Source organism: Ctenocephalides felis, unplaced genomic scaffold (genome assembly GCF_003426905.1).
Source record: "Ctenocephalides felis isolate EL2017-DRISC unplaced genomic scaffold, ASM342690v1 CF-g0.4_SCAFFOLD_01170, whole genome shotgun sequence".
In the NCBI taxonomy this organism is placed as follows: domain Eukaryota; kingdom Metazoa; phylum Arthropoda; class Insecta; order Siphonaptera; family Pulicidae; genus Ctenocephalides; species Ctenocephalides felis.
Genome location: NW_020537324.1, coordinates 61,353,661 through 61,376,800, shown reverse-complemented (window position 1 = coordinate 61,376,800; position 23,140 = coordinate 61,353,661). Strand labels below are relative to the sequence as shown.

At 27.8% G+C, this 23,140-nt stretch overlaps 4 protein-coding genes across 5 annotated transcripts in view; 2 read left to right on the top strand and 2 right to left on the bottom strand.

The window, feature by feature from the left end:
- LOC113366548 (cytoplasmic protein NCK1) overlaps positions 1–23,140 on the top strand; it is a 56,276-nt gene that overhangs the window by 12,145 nt on the left and 20,991 nt on the right. The gene's annotated exons all lie outside the window — the stretch shown is intronic.
- LOC113366549 (peptidoglycan-recognition protein 1-like) lies at positions 83–10,423 on the bottom strand. 2 transcript variants are annotated; one of them, XM_026608176.1, is made up of 7 exons: positions 10,333–10,423; positions 8,526–8,668; positions 8,042–8,211; positions 5,306–5,479; positions 4,682–4,901; positions 905–1,017; positions 83–409 (listed from the first exon to the last, which is right to left on the bottom strand). In XM_026608176.1, the coding sequence occupies exons 2-7, from the start codon at positions 8,663–8,665 to the stop codon at positions 180–182; spliced, it is 1,047 nt and encodes a 348-aa protein (XP_026463961.1). In that variant the 5' UTR covers positions 8,666–8,668; positions 10,333–10,423; the 3' UTR covers positions 83–179. The 2 variants fall into 2 exon arrangements, with proteins under 2 accessions (XP_026463961.1, XP_026463959.1); XM_026608174.1 differs by lacking the exons at positions 83–409; positions 905–1,017 and adding exons at positions 2,878–3,109; positions 3,667–3,779.
- Positions 15,131–18,314, top strand: LOC113367478 (xylosyltransferase oxt). The gene is made up of 4 exons (XM_026609084.1): positions 15,131–16,004; positions 16,068–16,210; positions 16,275–16,438; positions 16,509–18,314. The coding sequence occupies exons 1-4, from the start codon at positions 15,376–15,378 to the stop codon at positions 18,312–18,314; spliced, it is 2,742 nt and encodes a 913-aa protein (XP_026464869.1). The 5' UTR covers positions 15,131–15,375.
- On the bottom strand, positions 18,833–21,446 carry LOC113367477 (protein arginine N-methyltransferase 1). The gene is made up of 10 exons (XM_026609083.1): positions 21,395–21,446; positions 21,115–21,308; positions 20,689–20,812; positions 20,481–20,611; positions 20,311–20,413; positions 20,093–20,196; positions 19,749–19,936; positions 19,450–19,676; positions 19,025–19,384; positions 18,833–18,939 (listed from the first exon to the last, which is right to left on the bottom strand). Exons 1-10 carry the CDS (start codon positions 21,408–21,410, stop codon positions 18,833–18,835), a joined length of 1,554 nt encoding a protein of 517 aa, XP_026464868.1. The 5' UTR covers positions 21,411–21,446.

Here is a 23,140-nt window from a genome sequence, read left to right as displayed (position 1 = left end):
TCCGGTGCTTGGTGCCGACCGGCGTTGCGGGACTTCCCCCTATAACTTGCCCTACGGTAAGTTAACAAGAAAGATTTTTTACTTATGCATCTTTTATTGTTTACTGTATCTACATAGTATAGATCAGTTTTTTTTCTATTTTTTCAAATCGTTTTCGAATATAAAAATCAAATAAATTTTCATTTACAAATTCCAGGATTTCCTTCTTTTCTGTAATGTGGCCACTTTCTTATCTCTTGTACTAGAATATTTCCTGGTGGAATTCCTGACATGAGATCACAATATCCAACCAAGCTATAATTGCTTGCAAGCCATCCTGATGTTACACCTTCCACCAGTAACCGTTTAGTACAACTTACCTGGTGGCTAGTTGGCGAATCGTGAATGGGGAACGTGTCATGATATTTACCTGAATAAAAGAAATATTCAGGTTAATAGATAAAGAATTTATGCAGAAAATATTAAAGCATTGGGCAAAATCCTTAGTTTAAAATAATATATTCAGTTTTGATAACAAAGTTCACATATAGAATCATTAGTAACTACTATTTATCCCACGCGCAAATGAATTATTTTTCAAAATTATTTTTTCAAAAATTTGATAACAAAGTTTGCATTAATAATATTGATTTATCAGTAACTACTATTCTATCCTCACGCATATGAATTATTTTTCAAAAATTTTATTAGAAGCATATTTTATATAAAACAGTACTATAGAGGTAAATATATCAGAATTTAAACGTGTGCTTTTTTAAATGCCCCGACAAAATGATTTCAACCAATTTTTCTCATCAATATAGCTACGACATATTGCATGAACCATTACACTAACAACTTAGTTAAATCGATATATAATATATCTTAGGATTTATTGCTTAATGGGCAAATAATTTTATTATACCTATAAATGCTATTCCGACGCTTTGGCTATTGAATCCAAAAGTGTGAGCTCCTCTTTTACCCCAACCTCTTCCTTCATATATGAGTCCATCGCCGCCCACCAAGAAATTATATCTGAAAATATATGAAATATTAAACATAAAAAACTTAATATATTATCTTCTAAAAATAATAGTAGTTTTTATTGCATCAATCTTTTTCATACCAGTTCATAAAATAATACTAAATTTTTTTTCAAGTTCAATAGATTGACTGAAAATGTCTTCTATATTTATAGCAGCTCTTAGATTTTTTTGGAATTTTTAAAGTTGTGTAATGATGCATATAATATTTTATGCTACTAATGGCTTATTATGAAGCAACTATTGATTGTTTTAATCTAGTTGTGATGAAAAATTATTGAAAGGCAACAATGAGTGTTTTTTTTCTAAATGTGATTCTATTTTTATTATAATCATTAAGTTACTAAATTTAACTACTATCAAGAATATCATTAATGTCTTACCCTATATCATCAAATCCTAAAACATCAACATGATAATTGCGAATTGATTTGACTACTTCCTTGCATTCTTGCGAATTTTTGCAAGATTGTGATACTGTATGCAATATTATAGCCAAAGGTGCTTCGCCCTCTAAATCTTCTATCTCTGAATTCAAGGGAGCTGAGGTCCAAGCACTTCGAGGTATTACACAGTTCTGCAATTCTAAAATTAGTGGGAATAGTCAAGTACTTATATTTTATTAATGCAAAAAGTAATTAAGCCATGTCTTGTTTTTATTATTAATTTGATATGGCCAATTCCTTTTTGCGAAGAACTTACCATTATCAAGTGTCTGATGACTGCTTACTGCAATAGCCATCAGAACTATTAAAATAGGAAATAGGTAATGTCCCATTATGACTAAAGCTTGTAAGCTTTCAATATGTCTGCAATAAATTGTAATTAATATTGTACAATTTAATTTGTTCTCTTGGTGATCATCTAAATTTATACACACTGGTTATATGTGTATGTATGTATGTATATATGTATATACATATATGCATACATACATATATTAGGAAGAATATAAATACATATGTATGTATTTGTATGTATGTTTGTATATAATCACTTACATTCTTCAAGATAATAAATTAAAAAACTATAAGAACTAAAATTATGTTAAATTTTAATGCTATCATCAAAAAGGGGAATCCTTCAATAAAAATTATAAACAGAAATAAATAATAATGAGTACTTAATAAGCATTTGAATTGATAAAATATTTCAAAAAGCTATTGAAAGTGGCTTGAATTTTTCAACAAGTTAATTGCACTTTCATTCTTACGTCCGTCGTTAAAGTGGTTATCTTATTATACTAATGAAATTTGGAATGATTTTATAATTATCATTATAGGCTTACATATTTTTACATACGAATTTAATATTGCGATTTTTCAAATTCTTTCAAAATTCAGAGTTGCTTCGTAATTGCCAACTAATATATGTTATTTCTGAAATTTTAGAAACTATTTGGTATTTTGTGGTTTTCGTTTCCATTAAAAAGTCTTAATGAAAATTGCTGGGATAAATTCATCGTAATTAACAATTGTGATTTTTTTTTAAATTTTAAAGATTTGCACACCATTCGTTGCTTTTCATTTTTTGCCACATCTCAGAGAACATACTTGTAATAGTAAAAATACAACTAAGACTTCACTAATGTACTTTTTAAATAGCTAATTTTAAATTCATGATGGCAAAAATTTTACCCACACGATATTCCGTATATAACAATAATATAGAAAGTGTCGTTTCACTGAAAGAACAGATAAAAAATAAAACAATGTCTCGGTTTTTGAAGCTATATTTTAAATAAATGATATTTACTAAACAATTATTACCTTGTAATAAAGTGTATTTTAAAATTAATGTTCATTAATTAACTAGTATTTACAATTGTATTTTATAAATGTGCTTGATTGCCTATTAAACACATGTTCCAGGGTTTCCTTCTTTCCTATAATGTGGCCAAGTCCTGATCTCTTTAAGTAGAACATTTCCAGGTGGTATCCCGACAAGGAGATCACAGTATCCTACAAGGCTATAATTACTTGCAAGCCATCCCAATTTGACGCCTTCTTCCAGCAAGTTTTGCGTACAGCGAACTTGATCCGGAGTTGGTGTGTCATAGTAAGGATACGTATCGTGATATTTACCTATATTTTAACATAATAAATCTTGATTAATATGGATTATAAATCCAAAATTGTGGCGAGCATAGCTCAATTAGTAGCGTGTTCGACTCACGTGGAAGCTTTAGATCGAATCCTGTCATTGACTTAGAATTTAAGAAAAAATATATATAGAGTTAATTTGAAATTAAATAGAATTGGATTTGTCAAGTAGAATTTAAATAAAAATTAGGAGTAAGAATAGAAATTACAGAATTTGAATAGCTGAGTTGTATCAGAAGAAAGAAGAAAAAAAAAAGAACTCTGAGATTAGAAGAAGAATGAAGAAATAAAATGGAAAGGAAGATAGGAGTTGAATAGAATTAAGAATGAAAAAGTCAAAATTGAAGAAAATAATTGAAAGTCATTGAAATATCTGGTTTGAAGAAAAAAAATAAGAATGAAAATATAGAATAGGATGTATAAGATTGAATATAATATAAAAAATAGTATATAATAAAATAAGACATTGTAGATGACTCAGAGTAAGCGAGGCCAAATAAAATTAAAATCCTAAATTAAAAATTACAAAAAATATATACCTATAAAACCTATTCCAACACTTTTTTTATTATAACCCTTTGCATATGCCCCTTCTTTGCCCCAACCTCGACCTTCATATATGTATCCGTCACCGCCGACCAAGAAGTTATATCTGAAAATATGGTATAAAAAAGAAGAGTTCTAAACAATTTCTTAAGGGTATATTCAGTAGTTCAGCGTCTGTAACTACAAGGTATCGGATTTAACCATCAGTGTTGCAAGGTAGTAAATATTCACTTAAAAATATAGATAAAAAATAAGTTTAACATAAGATGTCCAAAAACTAATTTGTTTAAAATTTTTAGTTTTGTTCAATGAATTAATTTTCAAGTAAACCTTTGTGCTAAATATTTTTACTATTTCATTCATTCAAATGTTATTTGTTACTTTTTTATGTTATTTCAATTCCGTTATGCGGGCCTGGCTATGTTATTAACAAGCTTAACCCACATGCCAGAGGTACTTGGATCGAGCCCTGGTGCTGTGTAAAGATTAATATACTTTATTTGTAATATTCCAAAGTGAATTGTGATATTGCAGATTGAATTATTAAATTGAAAAATGACTTGCAACATTGGATAGATGTGAATCAAAAAATATTTTACGAAATGTTTATTAAATTATGACTTATGTTAGATAACAAAGATAGAAATCAAACTAAATTAACAAAAACGCAACCTTTACTAAAAAATAATTAACTTTTTTAACCTTCCTTTAATCAAATACTACTTTTATCTTTGCATACCACACAAATGTAAATGCATAAATATACTAGAATTACTGCCCTTCACGGCCCCTTCACTCGTATTTTAAAATGAAAATATTTATACTTGCTTAAATAATGTGTTAAATAGAGTGTCCGGCGGTATGTGCCGTCCGGCGTTACGGGACTTTCCTCTAATAATACGATATAAGAAATAGTGAAAATAAATAATAATAAATATTTTGAACAGTTAAATGCTCTAAGTATAAGTGGACAATACAAATATTAAAAAACACTATGTTAATTCTTACCCAATATCGGCGAATCGTAGTACATCCATATGGTAATTCTGTGCAGTTCTAGTTGCTTGTGCACATTCCGGTGGAGTTTTGCAAAATTGAGTCGCGGTGTGCAAAATTACCACCAACGATGCATTGCGTGGAACGGAGTTTACTTCGCCACTGGGAGATCGGGACATCCAAATATTTCTGGAAACCATGCAATTGTATGGAGCTGATGTCACACTAGGCACTGTTTATAAAAGCAGAATATACTGGTCATATTGTTTTTATTCTGTTTTTTTTTGCGTGTACTAAAATAGTTATAGTTAATAAAATGATACATTTGGAGTATGGTTTTGTCCTGAAGGAAGGCCTACAATTACTATCTCGAATTTCAAGACGTGATGCTGGAGAAGAATGGTGAAGATCAACGAGGTAAACTGCATATAATCGATAAAGAAAAAATACTGCAGATAATGAAATAGAAAAGTGGTCGTATGAGGAAACAGAACCTGGTTTGTTACCATTTTCAGTAAATGGATGCAAAAATTGAAAAACTGAAAGCAAAGGGATGAGGAAGAATGCCAATGATCGACAACTTGTGTAAGAGATAACTTCAATTAATTTTATAGGAAGATTCGGAAGATTCAATACCTGTTGTCGCTTCAGGTTGCGTTGCCTCTTGAATATTGGTCAACAATATGCTTATCACAGTAGTAATGAGAACAATCACCAAAACCAAAGATGCCAAAAATGCTATTGCTATGCGTTCTCGGATACTTGTACTTTTAACAATTTTCTTAAATCTTTCCCAACAATTCTTCTTTTCTGCGAAACATATATTTAATATCATAATGTTATTCATAATTCATAAGAATTAACCAGCGAAAAGTTTTAATATTTAAATTTACAGAATTAATAAAATCAATCTAGCAATTAAATATGAGAGATACAATGAAGTTCATGTAGTAATTATTTATTTCACTTTCATTACATACTTATTAATAAAATTATAAATTATACTACCAGTTATAATTAATAAATTAAAAATTATAATTATGATTTTAATAGTAAATATTAATATTTACTATTGTTAAAACATTATATTTTTTTTGTTCTTAATTTAAATTTATATAAAATAAGTCACTGATGTCATGCTTAATATTATTCTAATTATCAGTCTTCAAATTTATCTTAATTCTTTTGTCAAAAAGTTTTCTTAGGACTTAAACCATATTGATAGTGATCCCAATTCTTGATGACATTTATAATATTCTTCCCTGGGCTATCTAAAGCGTTCACTGATTCTGATGGTATTAACTTATAATCCGGACTCAGTTTTCCTTTATTGACTAAGATGGACAGTAATAATTGAGCATTCTCAATTTGTTGATCATTTAAAAAGTCCCTTCTGCTGTAATCTCCTATAAATCCTAATCCAATACTGTTGAAGTTTATTCCATAAGTATGCGATCCTAAGAGATAAATATATCAAACTTCTATAAATTTTTGCACATTTAAAAACATTTATTATAGACAACTAAAACTTAAATGGAAATTCTAAAACACACGTGACTGTTAACAGGCTTTTAAAAAATATTTAGTTGTTTAAATGAAAATTATAGGCTGCTCTATTCATTTCTTGTAGTTTCTATAGATATGGCTGACATTAACATTGAAAATAAACGATAATAACGAACCAATGGCGTTAGATCCTGTTCCCTCATAAATGTGACCATTTCCGCAAACCAAATAATTAAATGGAATATCTGGCAATTCTTGTATGTGCATAGAATCCATTTGCAATCCAACAATATAATTCGTACAAGAATCACTGTCGTTATAAGGTTTACTGACGGTGTGGCAAACCGACAGGTAATCCACAGGCAGGTGCAGCAAATCGCGTTTCACAGGGTTCTTGGCGTGCCAAACCGATCGCGGTACGTACCAAGATTCATTTATAACTAAATATTATGAAGAAATAAATTAGTTTTTAATTATCTATAATATTCCTCAACTTCTCTATATCATGTTATCTCATTTCATTGAATAAATGGTCATTTTAATTAAGAGAAATGCATTATATTAAATGCTAAAGACGATTTTTTTTGGTTTTGGTCAATCTCTACACATTATTGAAGGATGCTATGTTGTTAACTAAAGCCAAGTTTAGAAATTACATTTTTTTCACTAGAATATGTTCTTTAAAATCAATAAATGAAAAAACAAATGATACATTGGACCGGAAGAACATTGCAAATTTATTCGTCCTTTCCAAACCAAACAGTTTAAAAATTAACACTTTTCCTGATTCTATTTCTTGGAATTTGCAATAAGTTTCTATGTGGGAAGCGAATAAGATGGTCTTTTTAGTATTTGTATTTTTTTTCCTTTAAATTTTTAATATTCGTAAATATTGATAATTTCTATTATCAACCCACATAGTTCTTCGGTTTCCTCCTCGGCCTCCATGGACTGATTCTGAGTGTTCCAAACTGTTACTGTCACAGAAATTAGGACAACAGCAGTTACTATCAAAACTCCTCCAGTAACAGCGTACCAAATCAAATTGCAACTTTGCTTTCCATTGTTTAATTGGTCAAATATATCACTTTTCAAAAATTTATTTGGAAACCGCTCACGAAGGGCGCCTGGAAATTTTATTTTGGCATGTTTTATATACAATTTTGTTTTAAATATTAATCATATTTTTATTTATAATTATTATTTTATAATTATTTATTTATTTAGTCAGCACAAAATTTGAATGCAGTTTAATTGAGATTCGTTCCCGTTGCACTTCATTAATTAACACAATTAATTGATATATTTCACATTCAAAACTATTTTTTTTTTTGGAAATTTATTCCTACATCCTAATTCCATAATCGTTTTATTAACTTCCCGAAGGAGTTTATGTTTTCATCAAAAAATCCGAATCGCTAATTTTATGTTTTCTCGACGTTTCGAGCCATTCTGAATCGAATGAGACCAAATTTGGAAAAAGTATGTGTGTGTGTGTATGTGTGTGTGTGTGTGTGTGTGTGTGAACAGATTTTTCGATATGGAGTTCTCCAAAAATAAAAAGTAGTGAGATGACATATCATCATCATATCATTCTGTTGATACTTACACTACTCACACACTCTAAAAAAATATAAACAAGGAAAAGCATTGCAAGCTATGCGTGCCGAACGCTGCTAAAATGCAAACTTTAATTATTTTTTATAATTAAACAGCTTTTCATGGGCCTCTAATATTTTACCACGGTCGGTTTGGGCATCAAATCTACCATGGTGCCAAGTTTCATCAGAATTCGAGACGAGCAACGCGCGGTTTCTCCTTATTAATTACTATAATTATATTCGTGCTATTTTGAATAATGCTCACCTAAAATACCCAACTTATCCTGCTCCTCTTCACCGACGGCATTGACCACCGTTATTGGAGCAGTAAATATTTTATTCCCGAAGTGAACATCTTGGGAATTTTCAATCTTGACCTCTCCAAAGGTCCCTCCGCTTGTCTGAGATCTTATAAATTGTGCAGGATTGGCCACCCTAAATGATAAATGAAAATTTCATTGTCTTTATATTATCCTATATCCTCTGTATCCTATATAATGTTGATGTCTTTATATAATTTTTAGCTAAATACTACAGCAAAAAAAATTTTTTTTTCAGTTATATCCAAATAAATTTCAAATATTAGATTTAATAATTGAAATTGATTTCTACTATTAGTAATAACTATTAATCAAATTTTAACATATTGTAAGGGTTAACCCTACATCAATTTGTTGTCTCATTCAGTTGGAATGTTGCATTAGTACTTCAAGTAATAAATAATAATTGAATATAAACATTTACTAAACTCATTTGTTGTAGATTCTGATTCAAAATTAGATATACTCGTATCATCGTCTTCTTCGACACAGGTGGCAATTGTTAGAGAACTCTCGGTTTTTTCATGGTTCCTTTGTTGAGTTTCATTTTCTTCTATAACAGGTTCCATTTACTAAAATATTTGAATAAATTTATTGTTTATCACAATAGTTTTGTGATATAAATAAGTATGCGGTGGCTTGCGGTTTATTTAGCATATTAATCGACAAATTTAATCTAAAACTCAAATACGAATGTGTAGGCGACTTTTTAATTATAGAGTCATACATTACTGTTTGTATAATATATACACTGAAAAATTAAAATAAAATTAACATTAAAAAGAGTTTAGTTGCTAAATTAAATGTTTTTACAGTTAAACTCTTGCTATAGTGCCAGAATTTTTGGATCCAATCCAAATTTCAATTATCCAATTTGAAAGTTACACTGTTAAAATGTTTATTGTCATGTTTCGGAGAATAATTTCTTCTTTTTTGTGGCTATATGTAAATTGTACTATTACTCCAGTCAATCTAGTGTTTTGGGTCTGAATTTATCTGAATGTGTTAAGGTTTTTAGGGTTGAAAATGATTTTATTGCAAGGTAAATATATTAAAAATACTTTAGAATTATATCCTTTAATATTAAAAACGTTTTCTGGCGATAAAATGGCCCAATGTCCATCTATTCATTAAGGGGTCGCAACCCTCCCGGGAAGTGGTGGTGGAGGCCAAAATGTTTTCACTTTTGAACTTGATGGTAAGATAAACCTAATTCAAAAATTTCATGCAAAGCGGAGCACAGTAAAAAAAATCAGAAGTTACACCCTTTTTTCCTCTTCATTTACTGCACTATATAGCAAGAATAAAATTTCGTTTTAGTCCAAGCAAGAGAGAGACATCTTTTTCGAAAAGTAATTTCTCAATGATATTCCCATATTTGCATAATTTCTTTATTATCATTATTTTTTATTAGAATTTATTATGACCACATGCTAAAATCGGTGCATTTAGTAGACAGATTTAAAAAACAATCATATATAAATTCTTCATCTAAAGATCAGTATAAAGTTCCTCTTATTGTTTTTATATTAAATATCAATCATAAAATGCAATTGAAATCTTTCAAAAAAATATTTTAGAGAAGGAATATAATTTGATGAGTATTAAATCGTTGTGTATGGTAGAAGCACATGAGCACATGTATACTATAACCAGAATAAGCCATTGCAAAACTCGTCTTTTTTTTTCAAATGAATTCAAGAGAAACTATTAAATTTTATCCAATAATTAGTAGTTTTGTACGAGTTTATTATAATAATGAGCAATAATTAAATAATTAATTCATATGTTTCCAACAACACAGCAAAAAATTGCATTGTTAAACCGTTTATGTATTGTCGTTACCAATGTAATTAAACAAATACTAAAATTTATAAAAAAAATCAATAATGCAAGTTTGTTACCAACGTAATAGCTGCATATTAACTATTGCATTACATCATACATATTTTTGGGAAATTTCTTAATTAATTTGATGGAATCATAGATGATGCATTTAATAGAAACAGTGATGTATGACATACAGATAACTTTTGCCTTCGTTGCCCTCCATTTTATAAAATCTTATCACACTATATTGTAAATATATGTATATATATTTACAATATTGTTGTAATATTAACTCGTATATATATATATATATACAACATAAATTATCAATTTAAATAGTTATCCAAATATGACTAAATTACTGAAGCTTCTAACTTTGAATCTATGCATTAATTAAAACACTTACAAATTTTGATATGTGGATTTCTAGCTCTTCCCTCTATTATAATTCGAAAACAGTTCTTATAAAATCCAAAATAAATTTTCGAAACTCATTTATCCACGACATTTATAAAAAATTTGCTAGTCATCTCCTCATACAACAATTTTTGAGAGGATACATTCAAAATTGATCTTTAATTGCGTTGAATATTAATCAAGAATGACACATGCACACTTTTATTATTTACACTAAATTTATTTGATTATTTATTATTTCATATTAATAAAAAATCCTAATTTTATTTTTTAAATAAATATTTACAAATTATTTTACTAATTTTTATATTATTTAGATGTGGCAAGTCTAATCTGTAAACTGCAAATAAACCGAATACAGAGTCAAAATAACATTATAAACATTTATCGTACGTCTGCACGTGACAAATCGAAAGTCAAGGATGTGCAAATTTCATTATTGTTCTTGTTAATGTATTATAAAAAATATTCTTGGAATTCCACGTATAAAAAGCATAAAATTATTTTTAAATAAAATCGAAATAAAAACTCTGTATTTAATTTTTAGTTGCTTTTTTTCTTTTGAGTTAAATTTCTGCACTTTAAAAAATCATTTTAGATAAATGTTGTTATTTTGTTCCAACAATTGTTTGAATTGCTGGATTCAATATATAACAGCACAGAATAAAATAAAATTTTGACTCTATTATCTTTTTTATTGTTATGAATGAATGCAAATTTATTCGATGCAATCTTTTTTTAATTACATTTTAATTACAATCTGTCACACTTAGGACATTCAGTAATTGTTTTGATTATATAGATTTTTGAATGGATGGCAACCCAGTAGTTGTCCAATCCAATTATGACTAATTAACTATATTCAAAGTATTTGTTGACATTTTTATTATATATGCAACTATATCCAAGAGCGATTTTCACTTGAGGCTACATTTGAGATCTATAACCTCAAGTGGAAATTTAACATCAAAGTTGCCTGATGTCAGGTTTTGGCGGTAGCGGGAATCGAACCAGCAAACCTAGGACTAGTTGGATATTCGATGCAATCAATTACTTTTTGGGGTTGTATTAAATTAAATATTTATACTAAATATATAAAATTACCAAATTACCAAACTACTAAATATATAAAAAAAAATATTTAATTGTTTTGTTTAATAATATGTTTGCAATGAGAAAAGCCTGGACGATTGCAGAAATGTTTTAGAATGGGTTTATAATCGTTTTGTTACTTTTTTCTAATACATATCAGAAGGTAGCCTAATGAATGGTTACCCTTTTTAGAAAGGATCACAATTTTAAACTGAGTTACTGAATATCTAAAATAATATTTAATTGTTTTATTTAATACTTCGTCACGCTTGCAAAAAGAAAAGCCTGGACGATTGCAGAAATGTTTCAGAATAGGTTTAGCAATTGTGTTGTTACTTTTTTCTGATACCTTTCGGAGGGCAACTTGATGGTTATCCTTTTTATAAAGGATCACAACCATGAATTAAATAAATTGCCTGGACGATTGCAGAAATGTTTCAGAATGGGTTTAGTAATTGCTTTTTTACTATTTCTTGATACCTATCAGAGGGCAACCTTATTGTTATTCTCTCTAGTAAGGATTACAACTATAAATTAACTAAATTACTAAATATCTAAAATAATATTTAATTGTTTTGTTTAATATTTTGTCACGATCGCAAAGAGAAAATCCTGGACATTTGCAGAAATGTATTAAAATAGGATCAGTAAATATTTTGTTACTTTTTCCTGAAATCTGTCAGAAGGCATTTTAATGGTTATCCTTTCTAGAAAGGATCACAACTAGCTAGTTGTGATTATATGTTCACACTCTTCAAATAGTATTTTTGACTTAGCTTGTGTTTCGAAACAAAGCCCGGAAAAACTATTATTACTTTGGGAATAGATTTTTGATCTACATTGTGAAGTGCAAATAGATTTTGCTACTGCTTGATAACAGGTTCTGACGTAGAATTTAAACTCTAAGCCTAGTGGTTGTAAGACTAGAAGATCTATCACTATAAAATGTATTATTAACTTTACATAAGAAACCCAGGAAAAATGTATTATAATTGCAATCGACCATCTTGATAAAATAGCCTATCTGACCACGTTGACGAAAATTTTAAAATAATTTTGCCAAATTAATATCAAATAAAAATTTCACTGTTATATTATGTGATGTATGTTTTGATCACCCATTAGTAATTAAATATTATTTCGTTATCTGTTTGAAGAGTGCAAATATTTGCTTCGTGTATTGGTAAAGTGCAATAACGTCGCAATGTGCAATTACATTCGAGGTGTGAATTACTTTTACTGATAACTTTTAAGAGATCTTTTCATTCTACTAATATAAATAGGTTGAAAAAAGTTATCAGGTACTTTTAATTTTAATATGTTGTGCAATAACTTATTTCATCAACTTAATCTTATCATACAATTTCTCCATTTATTTATAAACCGGATTTGTTGCTTGGTTTTTAATGTTGTCGAAAATTTAATTTCTCAATAATAGATCAATTTCTGCAATAATGGAACACAGTTTTTATTCTGAGCACTCTCAAAGAAAAAATATATTTGAAAATGCTAATTTCATTAATATACTTTTCGTTATATTCAATATACGTTTTCTAAAATTAAAAAAAAAACAAATGAAGCAAACTATTTAATTGCCTTTTATTTTTTTAAAATTCAAATTTAATTGAAACCGTTATTACGTAATTGCGAAAATTTTGGGTTAAAAAATAGCACAAAATAGTTGCATATATATTCATATATATATATATATATATATATATATATATATATATATATATGTAATATGTATATATGTGATATATATATATATATATATATATATGTTATTATTCTATTGTAAATTTTCTAACAATTTATATGATTTTGTTATCAATATATATAATTGAATTTCTATATTTTAAAACCATTAATGATGAATTTAACAAACTACGCGCTTCGATATTCATTTCCAGAACCAGCAAAGACGAAGTTATTTGAAGTTAACAAAACTAATGATATTTTTATTATAAAATCAAGAAATTGATACAACATAGCGTCAATTTCATCTTTAGTATTTGGATGAAAGGACATTCTGTCCAGTTTTAAGATTAATTATTTTTTTAATTTGATTAAAATTTAATTTTTTTCTTAATTTCTTTGTTGAAATTGCAATAATTATAGTAGAATAAGCATGAAATTAAGATAAATGGAAAAAATATGAATAATTTTCTATAGGATTTATTATAAATAACTTTTACTCTTTGTGAAGAGATAAATTAATTTTCAATAAAATTATATTATATCAAGCTGGGAATATTTATTATAACAAGTAAGAATTATTGAAACCTTCAACTTATAAATAATTAATATTCAATCTCTATACAATTCTACTAAAATCTTTAATAATTAATATTAATTATCTCGGTGTTAAAAATGCTTTGCAAAATATATTTATTTGATTGCAATGAATATCATTAATCAGATTTCAAACTAAGGAGCGATTTGCTTAAATATTTTTTATAGGAATTCTACTTTCTCATAATTTAGAAGTAACTTTCGAATTTATTGATATAAAAATTATTTAAAATAAGTAAAGAAATGCAGAAAAATTAATAAAGTGGAATTTAAATTGATTTAGAGTAGAGTTTTAAATAATGAAATATCAAATTTTACAATAAATAATAAAATTTGATAAATATTTTTTGTGTCCTACGCTTCAATCACATTTTCAATGAAATAAATGCAAAAAATCAGCTTGTGATATAATTACAATTATTGTAAACACATTTAATAGTCATTACTATTAAAAATCTATTGAAAACTGCAGTTTCATATTCATATTAAAAGAGCATAAAAAAATCTGAATAAATTATATATATTTTTTCTGAATATTTGTTACAAATTGTCATCACTTGTTAACTTCTTCTTCGATTTTTTTTTTATATCTTTACGTTTCAAAGGTTTTTGAACATTTTGGCATACCATTAGAAAAAATGGATGTATGTGTGTGTGTGTGTGCGCATACAAATTTTCTCGAACGATTTCGGGAACACCGATCAACCCTCTTCAATACTCTTCTTTTATCTATGGATCAACCGATTTAAATAGTTCAAAAACCATTCGATTCGTATTGATAAGGAGACGTGCTGATTAGTTTTTGGCGAAGTTTTTTTGCCCCCGAAGATACGGGGCAAAAAAAGCCAAAAACGGTAATTCAGTTTTTGAGAGACGGAGTACCCGAAAAAACATTTTACTTGTATTGACAAGATGAAAAACTGATTAAATTTTTGGGAAGGCATGTGCAGCAGTTATGAACTCTCAATAAAAATAAAGTTAAAAAAATGTCATTTGGCGGTCAAAAATGTTTGCTAGACTTATGTACATCAAATTATCAGATATTTTATAGATTTTAATAAAGTGTACACATTTCGTGCAAATTTTTTTGGGTTTTGTACCAAGATTTTTAATTACGGTACGAGAAGTTCCAGCAATTTGCCTAAAGCCACGATGCCATGCACCCCAATAGTTAAAATGTATTAATTGAATTTAGAGATTAGATTAGAGACGCTAGAGACTAATTTCCGCTTTTTTGCTGGTAACTTCTTGAACAGTTTAAACTTCTTTGAATAAAACGGTTTTATATAAAACCCTTCCTGATTTCCTGGTACTATTCTTATCTATTGTATAATCCTGCTCTATGGACATGCATGCAATGCATGCCATATATGTCAAGTACATAAAGCCTGTCAAACATTCTTAACCTAGATAATTTAAATGAATAATGGAAATATTGAATTTGTTTAATGAGTGACGAACGGGTGCCATGTATAATTTAAGTCGAAATAAATGTCCAAAAATACCTTTCGAGGTAGTTTGTTGTCATAAAAGCGGTGTAAAATATTTGGAGTGCATATGAATATTTGAAGCTTAAATTATTTTTATTTGGTTGAAATAAGATTTTTTCAAATCAAATGTTCCTTAAAATTCAAATCAGTTGGAAATGGCAACAATCAGGCACTGCTCAGGGCGTTGGTTTGGAAGATATCGGTCCTATTTTCTAATAGGGCTAATCATTTTAGTGATACAAATATACTTAGCTTATAAATCATTAGCAATATTACCTTATTCTAAATCAAACACTGAACCTCCAAATACTCAAAATGCAAAAATACAAGAATATGGTGAAAGAAGAGCAAACGCTTTAATTGATGATGAAGATATTCAGAGCAATTCTAATAATAATGTATTGTTCAAACAGAGAAATGATTATAATAAAGTAAATATAAGTAAAACTATTTTACAAGATGACATGGAATACTTGGCATTATGCGATATACAGTCACGGGAGGCTATATCGGCTATACACAGAGCAAAAACTCACAAATGCAAAAAATTTATAGCAAATATTACATGTGCAATTCAAGCAAAAACATTTTATCCACAACATTTACCAAATTATTGCCCAAATAATGGATTTACCTCTAATAAACCTTTAGGGTGTTTTAAGGATGAAAAGAATTTCAGAATGCTTTCAGGATATTATGCAAATTACAAACTTACTAATTCTCCTAAATATTGTTCACAAATGTGTTTGCAATCAGGTTTTCCTTACGCTGGAGTTCAATATTCGTAAGTATTCTAATTCTAAATTAACAAATACAATTGAAAAATCTATGAAATATTTTATTAAAGAACGGAGTGTTTTTGTGGAATTAATGCACCATCATCAGCTTTGAAAAAACCTGACTCCTCTTGCAATATGAAATGTCCTGGAGATCCCAAAGAAATTTGTGGTGGCTTTTTTAAAATGAATATATATGAAACAGGAATTTCAAGTAAGAAACTTTATTATTGAGGATTGAAGTCAGAAATTTAATTCAAAAATATATTTAATTTTAGAATTCTCACCTCAAACTGCAGTAACTTTAACAACAAATGATACAGAACCTAAAGTACGCATTGTATATTTGCTGACTTTAAATGGACGAGCAGTACGTCAAGTTTACAGATTAATTAAAGCTCTATTTCATGTAGATCATTATTTTTATATTCACGTAGACTCTGTAAGTATAGCAGGAATTAAATAAATATCTATAATGGTAATTGTATAGTACATAAATGATATTATTACAGCGCCAAGATTACATGTTTCGTCAACTTTTGCAATTAGAAAATAACTTTCCAAATATACGTCTTTCTCGCAATCGTTTTTCTACTATTTGGGGAGGTGCATCTTTACTCCAAATGTTGCTAGCTTCTATGAATGAACTGTTAAAATCTGATTGGAAGTGGGATTTTATTATAAATTTAAGTGAAAGTGATTTTCCAATTAAATCAAATGAAAGACTTGTGCAATTCTTAACAGCAAATAAAAATAAAAACTTTGTGAAATCACATGGGCGAGAAGTACAAAGATTTATTCAGAAGCAAGGCTTAGACAAAACTTTCATTGAATGTGATACGCATATGTGGAGAACAGGTGATAGAACCTTGCCATGGGGTATTCAAATTGATGGCGGTAGTGATTGGATAACTCTGACTAGAGAGTTTGTGAAATATATCACACAAGAACAAGATGCCCTTGTCAAGGGCCTAATGACTGTTTTTAGGCATACTTTATTACCTGCTGAATCATTTTTCCATACAGTTTTACGCAACTCCAAATTTTGTAAGACTTATGTAGATAATAATCTGCATGTAACTAATTGGAAACGAAGATTGGGTTGTAAATGCCAATATAAGCATGTTGTTGATTGGTGTGGATGTAGTCCAAATGATTTCAAATTAGATGACTGGCCGCGATTGCAAGCTACTGAGATAAGGCAACTATTTTTTGCAAGAAAATTTGAGCCAATCATAGATCAAAAGATAATATTGAAATTAGAAGAATGGCTATTTGGTAAAGATGATTTTTCTGTAAACTTACACAGTTACTGGCAAAGTATTTATCACTATGCTGATGTAAGTCCTTCTGTTGAAGATGCCTTGATGACTGTTTCTAAAAGTCTTGTGAGAATTAACTCAAACAATATTAATTGTGATATATTATTAATTAAAATTTTAGAAGTACTAAGTTACCATAATCATGACAAATATATAGGAAATATTGTTCAATATGAGATTCATACACAGTTATATGGAAAGTTTAAATTTGAAATGCTGGTAGCTTTTCAGAATCAGACGCAAATTGATAATAACTCTCACTTGAACAAACATTTTTTAAATATTTATGTTAGTTCAGACTATGATCAAAAAGAACAAGTATCACGCAACTTTGGAAAAATTATTGGTCCATTTTCTGATATTGTTGCTATATATGAATATTTGCCTGATTCTGAAGCTTTCCAAAATAATAATATAACTTTAGTATTTGTTGACCCTTCAGGTAATGTAGCTGATATTTGTGATGGCTACATAGATGTAGTAAGATCTATTCATTTTGTTAAGCCGAGTTTAAAAGGGCCACATTTACCAGGTGTGTGGACAGTAAAAGTCATACACAGTAGGAAACTTATTGCCAAAACTAGTTTTTTTGTTACTCCCTTAGAAACTTATTTAGGCAAAGAAATCACTGAAGAACATTTAAAATTTATTCACGTTGGTAATAGTCATTATTCTAAGTCAGAACAAACATTAAATGAGTATAAATCTTATCTTCCATCACAAGAAAGCGTTCAAAATTTAAGTGCAATAGCAGTTAAAAATTCAATAAAACTTAAAGTTGATTTAAGAGATTGGATAGACAGTTTAGTTTCAAGTTTTTATAAAGTGTTAAGACAATGCGTAATCATTGGCAAAAATGAAAAACTAAAAAATCTAAAATGCTCAAATTCTAAAATTTCATCATGTAAATCTGTGTCTTGGAGTTCAATGACATTTGATTCTAAAAGCCATATAGGAAAAATTGATTCAACTACGGGACTGTTAATGAGATCATAGAAATTATTAATTCTCTTTAGTATTGTAAATAAAATAAATAACTTGCAATATACATCATATGTATAAAGTTTAAATAAGAATATATTTAATATAAGCTAATAATAATGTAAAAAATAACTGATTAATTACATCTCAGTATTTATAAAATTTTAAAATATTAGGTTATTATAATTCAAAAGAAATACGAAATTATTTTTAAAAATGGATAAATAAATATATATATATTTTAAATACGATTAAGCAATAGTTCTGCGATACTTAAAAATATCGGACCATTTATCATCACTAAACATTTCAATCTTCTAAAATATTGAATAGTATTAAGAAGTTATATGTGGTAATAATAGTGCCATTTTAATGTGTTTACGTTATATTATTATTAATGTAAAAAAAATAATAAGACAACTATTTTTTCAAATTAGTTGCTTTAAATTTGACAATATCAAATAATTTGAAAAACTTTGTATGATAATATTTATATTTTATTGTAAAGTATCAAAATATATTTGTAACAACAATCACATCCTGTATTCATAACTCTCATTGAATATTTTTATATGAATTAGCAAACCACGCACATTTTTAGTATCTCTTTTACATGAAAATGTTCCAGTGACCAATTGATCTGAAATTGTAGATTATGTAAAGTTGAAGAATAATAATATTTCAAAATATATCAGAGTAAAAATTAAATTTGAATTAATCAATACCTGCTTTAACTTCTATAGGATTCTTTAAATAAAATATAGTTTGTTTCCAATGCGTAGGTTCAGTATAAGGTCCTGTTGAAAATTCTACTGGAACTTCTAATTCAAAAAATGTATCGAAATAACCAATTAAACTGGTCAAATAACCATCCTTCTTGCAGGTTAATGAAAAATCATATGTGAAGTTGACACATTCTGTTGTGCAATTATTGATATCAATATCAACTATGATGCAAGGATCAGTAATCAAATGCTCCTTTCTGGCTATTTCTACACTAGTTTCTTTCAGCATGTTAGTTTTCATGCAAGACATTTTAAAGCCATAAACATCTTTCCAAAAATTCACATAACTATTATGGTCCTCTAAAATAAATTCATGCATATAACTGAGAAATTTATTATACATATTTGTATAAAATAATTATTACCTATATCTCCACTTCCAACAATACTAATATTGCATCTATTCGGAAGTATTATTCCACCAGGTTTTAAATAATTATCTCTAGCATATATAACACTGTCTAGCATGCCTTCAAATAAAAGAAAATATCCCATCCATTCTGATACAATTATATCAAATTTTTGTATTGGAAATTCAATATCTTCTAATCGATTTTTAAGTAATGTTATTACACTTCCAAAACCATTTTCTCTACAACAAAATGAATTGTGAAAGTAGTAGTTTTTTTTTCTTTAAAGATAAACTATTTTCTCATAATTATACCGCACAATATCCATTGCATTGTATATGATATCAGACATATCTATTCCCGTCACATGCTTGGCGCCTGCTTGAGCAGAAAACATTGAGAGAATTCCTGTTCCACAACCAAGATCTAATACCTCTTTATCTTTGAATGTGTTTGAATTTTTTAAAATAGCATTTCGATAAGATTCAGTCCTTACTTTATCCTAAAAATTGTTCATTATATTTTGAATTGTCTTAGCAAAAAACAATATTTAATGAAAACACTTCATGTTTTGATATAACATTTAGCAAAATGTTTTTGACTTAATTTGGTTGTAATTGCATTTTCTAATTTCTTATATTAAGAAAATTATCTTTACCGAAAGCATTTCATAATGAATTCCATAATGGGCATAGCTATTAAAATAACCCTCATCATGCTCAATATCTAGGCCTCCAACACTATTTATAGGACGTAAGTCACCTAAAAAATGTTATATTTCTGTTATAATTAGTAAATTTGTTGCTTATAACTAGCAAATTTTGTTGCATATATATATATATATATATATATATATATATATATATATATATATACCTTCTTCATTTGCATTAAGATTTTCAATGAAGTTGTTAGTTATACTTTTCATTTTCTCCATATCATTTAAAATCATAGTGATGTAATTATCCTTTTCTTCAAGCTATAAAAAGATAAAACGATAAAGACATAATTTTACACATTATCATTAATAATGTATTTATGATTACTTCTTGTTTCATTTGATTCATAATGTTTTTCATTTCTGTAAATTGTGCTACTGGTATTTCAATAACCGATGTATTATCAACATTTTTGGATTCAACTTCATTCTGTTTTTTATTCACAAGATATTCGAAGTCTGAAATTAAAGTAACAAATTTATACATTTTCAAAAAAATGTGTTAATTAAAAATTAAGTTTTATTAAAGAAGATACCAAACATTATCCATGGATCATCTTCTACTGTAGGTTTCAAATATTGATCCTCACACCACAGAGGAATTTCAGATGACATCAGAGCAACGGGTGAAGGTTTTTCTTTTTGAATATAGTTAATCATCTGAATTTTGGAAAAGAAACAACTTCACAAAGTAATCTTATCTATTTATACATTCTTTATGTATTTACAATTACTTTAAATGATTTTAAAACGATTAATTGTTATTTTTAATATTAAATAAAATAAATAACATGTAATTTAAATTTTGTAATGCCGAAGAAAGTGTGAATGCAATTGTTCATAAAAGTAGTACGTGAAAAATATATAATTGTATAAAATATAAACTCCGAAACTAAATTCAAACTACATTGGATTCATCTCTAAATGCAACTATAAGATAATTAAATTCTAATATGTTATACCTTTATATAGGAATAACAATCCATGTTATGTTTCTTTTTAAGATGATATAAATCAAATTCATGTTTTGAATTCAGATGTTCTACTGCTTCATCTAAATTTAACAACACATTATCACAAAACAAACATTTAACATTAATATCTTCTTCAATTTCATCCCAATCTGAGTCATCTTCCTCACTTAAATGAGGTATTTCTGTAATAATATTTTAACACATATTTATTATTTCAATAATTCAAAATTAAATATTTCATAATATTTTAGTATTTATTTAAAATTACCATCATCAGAAGACATAATTAGTTTAAATAACAATTAAAAATAATATAAAACTATTCAAATAGACAAAAATTAAGCTTGATAATAACAGTCAATATATTTAACAAATGTCTTAACATATAAACACAATATATATTTAAAAAATAAATATTTGTGCAAAAACTTTGAAAGCTCACAAAACTTTATTGTGCACGTGTTTGGCTCAGAAGTTTTGACGCATCGTGAAAACCATAGATTCGTTTTCAAACGTAAAGAATTGGTTACTGAATAATTCACTTGTGGCGCTAGTTGTTATCAAACCAACCAGAGATAAAAGAAGAAAACAACTAAAACGTGACTAAAACTATTAGCATACTATTAGTATGCTTTTTAATATATAATAAAACTAGTGGGGTGGGTGACTTCCCGTACCGTAACGAAATGTTCGAGGAATACTGAATGTTTTCAAATAGATTATTATTAATATTGTAACATTGTCTAATATTTAAAAGAATTATATAAACTGAATTGCAAAGTTGAAATTATTTGTTTAAAGTATATTAGAATTATAGTCAGAATTAAAAATAAAATCTGAATTATTTTCGATTTACAAAAAATTAAAAAAAAAAAAATTGGAACAAAATTTTTTTTTCCAAAATCAATTATTTTGTTAAGACAAGCAGAAAGTTCTTTGAATCATTCAAATCGGACGCTTAGTTATCTCAAAAACTGCCATTTTTTACATATTTAGCTCCGTATCTTCGAAATGGCTGGGCCTGCCTTTGCCAAAAACTAATAAACACTTCTCCCAATCATTACTAATTGAATGTTTTTTAGATCATTCAAATCGGATACTCCGTTCTCTCAAAAAGTCGATTTCTATTTTCTGCACTCTTTGCTCCGTATCCTCGAAACGGCTGGACCTGCCTTTGCCAAAAACTAATCAGCTCTTTTCCCTATCGATAGGAATCGAATGCTTTTTGAACCATTCAAATCGGTTGATCCGTTCTCCCGGAAACGTGACTGGAAATTTGTATTCATACATACATACATAGACACACACACACACATCCATTTTTTCTGAGGTATGCCAAAATGTTCAGAAACTTTCAAAACGTCGAGAAATGTAAAAATTTTCAATTCCGATTTTCGGCCCATTACAATAACTTACCCTACGGGAAGTTAAAAAACAATTTTAGGTTCAGCACCTAGAATTCCCTCAATTATTTTTATCTATTAATAAAATGATCAAAAATAATCATACTACATTCCATAATTATTGTACAGCAAAAACGGCTCACAGACGTTGTTCTACTTGCATAACAATTAGGCTGTTTTGAATATTTTTATTTTTTCTACATGTTATTTTCATAAATGTATGGTGTAAAATATACAATAGATTATATTTAAGTATACGTAGCCTTTAAAAGTCGAATAAAGTGAGCCTTCTTCATTTAGAAATTAAATAAACATCTTAGGAAGTAGTCCCAGTTATTCGATTATCGTATGCTTTATTTCCAATAGTCTAATTCAACAACAGTTAAAATTTTCACTATTCTCTCGTTGTTGTGAAGAATTTTTTTTTGTAAGCTGGAGAAAATAGCTAAAAAAATTGAATTTCCTAATAAATGGTAAATATAGATGAACGCCGAAAAAACATACTAAATTACTAATATACAAATCCAACGGATCTGAATTAAAAGAACAGAAAAGGACAAGAAAAATTATTTAAAGAATATTCTGTAAAACACTTAAACTAACAGTAATGA

Excerpts from the sequence above, each read along its gene's own strand:
- LOC113366549 (XM_026608176.1), bottom strand. The coding sequence starts at position 8,665 with ATGGAACCTGTTATAGAAGAAAATGAAACTCAACAAAGGAACCATGAA. Across the intron at positions 8,212-8,525 it reads TCAGAATCTACAACAAATGA|GGTGGCCAATCCTGCACAAT; the intron begins GTTTAGTAAATG and ends TTTATCATTTAG. Across the intron at positions 5,480-8,041 it reads GGATAAGTTGGGTATTTTAG|AAAAGAAGAATTGTTGGGAA; the intron begins GTGAGCATTATT and ends TATGTTTCGCAG.
- LOC113367478 (XM_026609084.1), top strand. The coding sequence starts at position 15,376 with ATGGCAACAATCAGGCACTGCTCAGGGCGTTGGTTTGGAAGATATCGG. Across the intron at positions 16,211-16,274 it reads ATATGAAACAGGAATTTCAA|AATTCTCACCTCAAACTGCA; the intron begins GTAAGAAACTTT and ends ATTTAATTTTAG. Across the intron at positions 16,439-16,508 it reads TTTATATTCACGTAGACTCT|CGCCAAGATTACATGTTTCG; the intron begins GTAAGTATAGCA and ends ATATTATTACAG.
- LOC113367477 (XM_026609083.1), bottom strand. Across the intron at positions 19,677-19,748 it reads AATGCAATGGATATTGTGCG|AGAAAATGGTTTTGGAAGTG; the intron begins GTATAATTATGA and ends ATTTTGTTGTAG. Across the intron at positions 19,385-19,449 it reads TGTTGGAAGTGGAGATATAG|AGGACCATAATAGTTATGTG; the intron begins GTAATAATTATT and ends AATTTATTTTAG.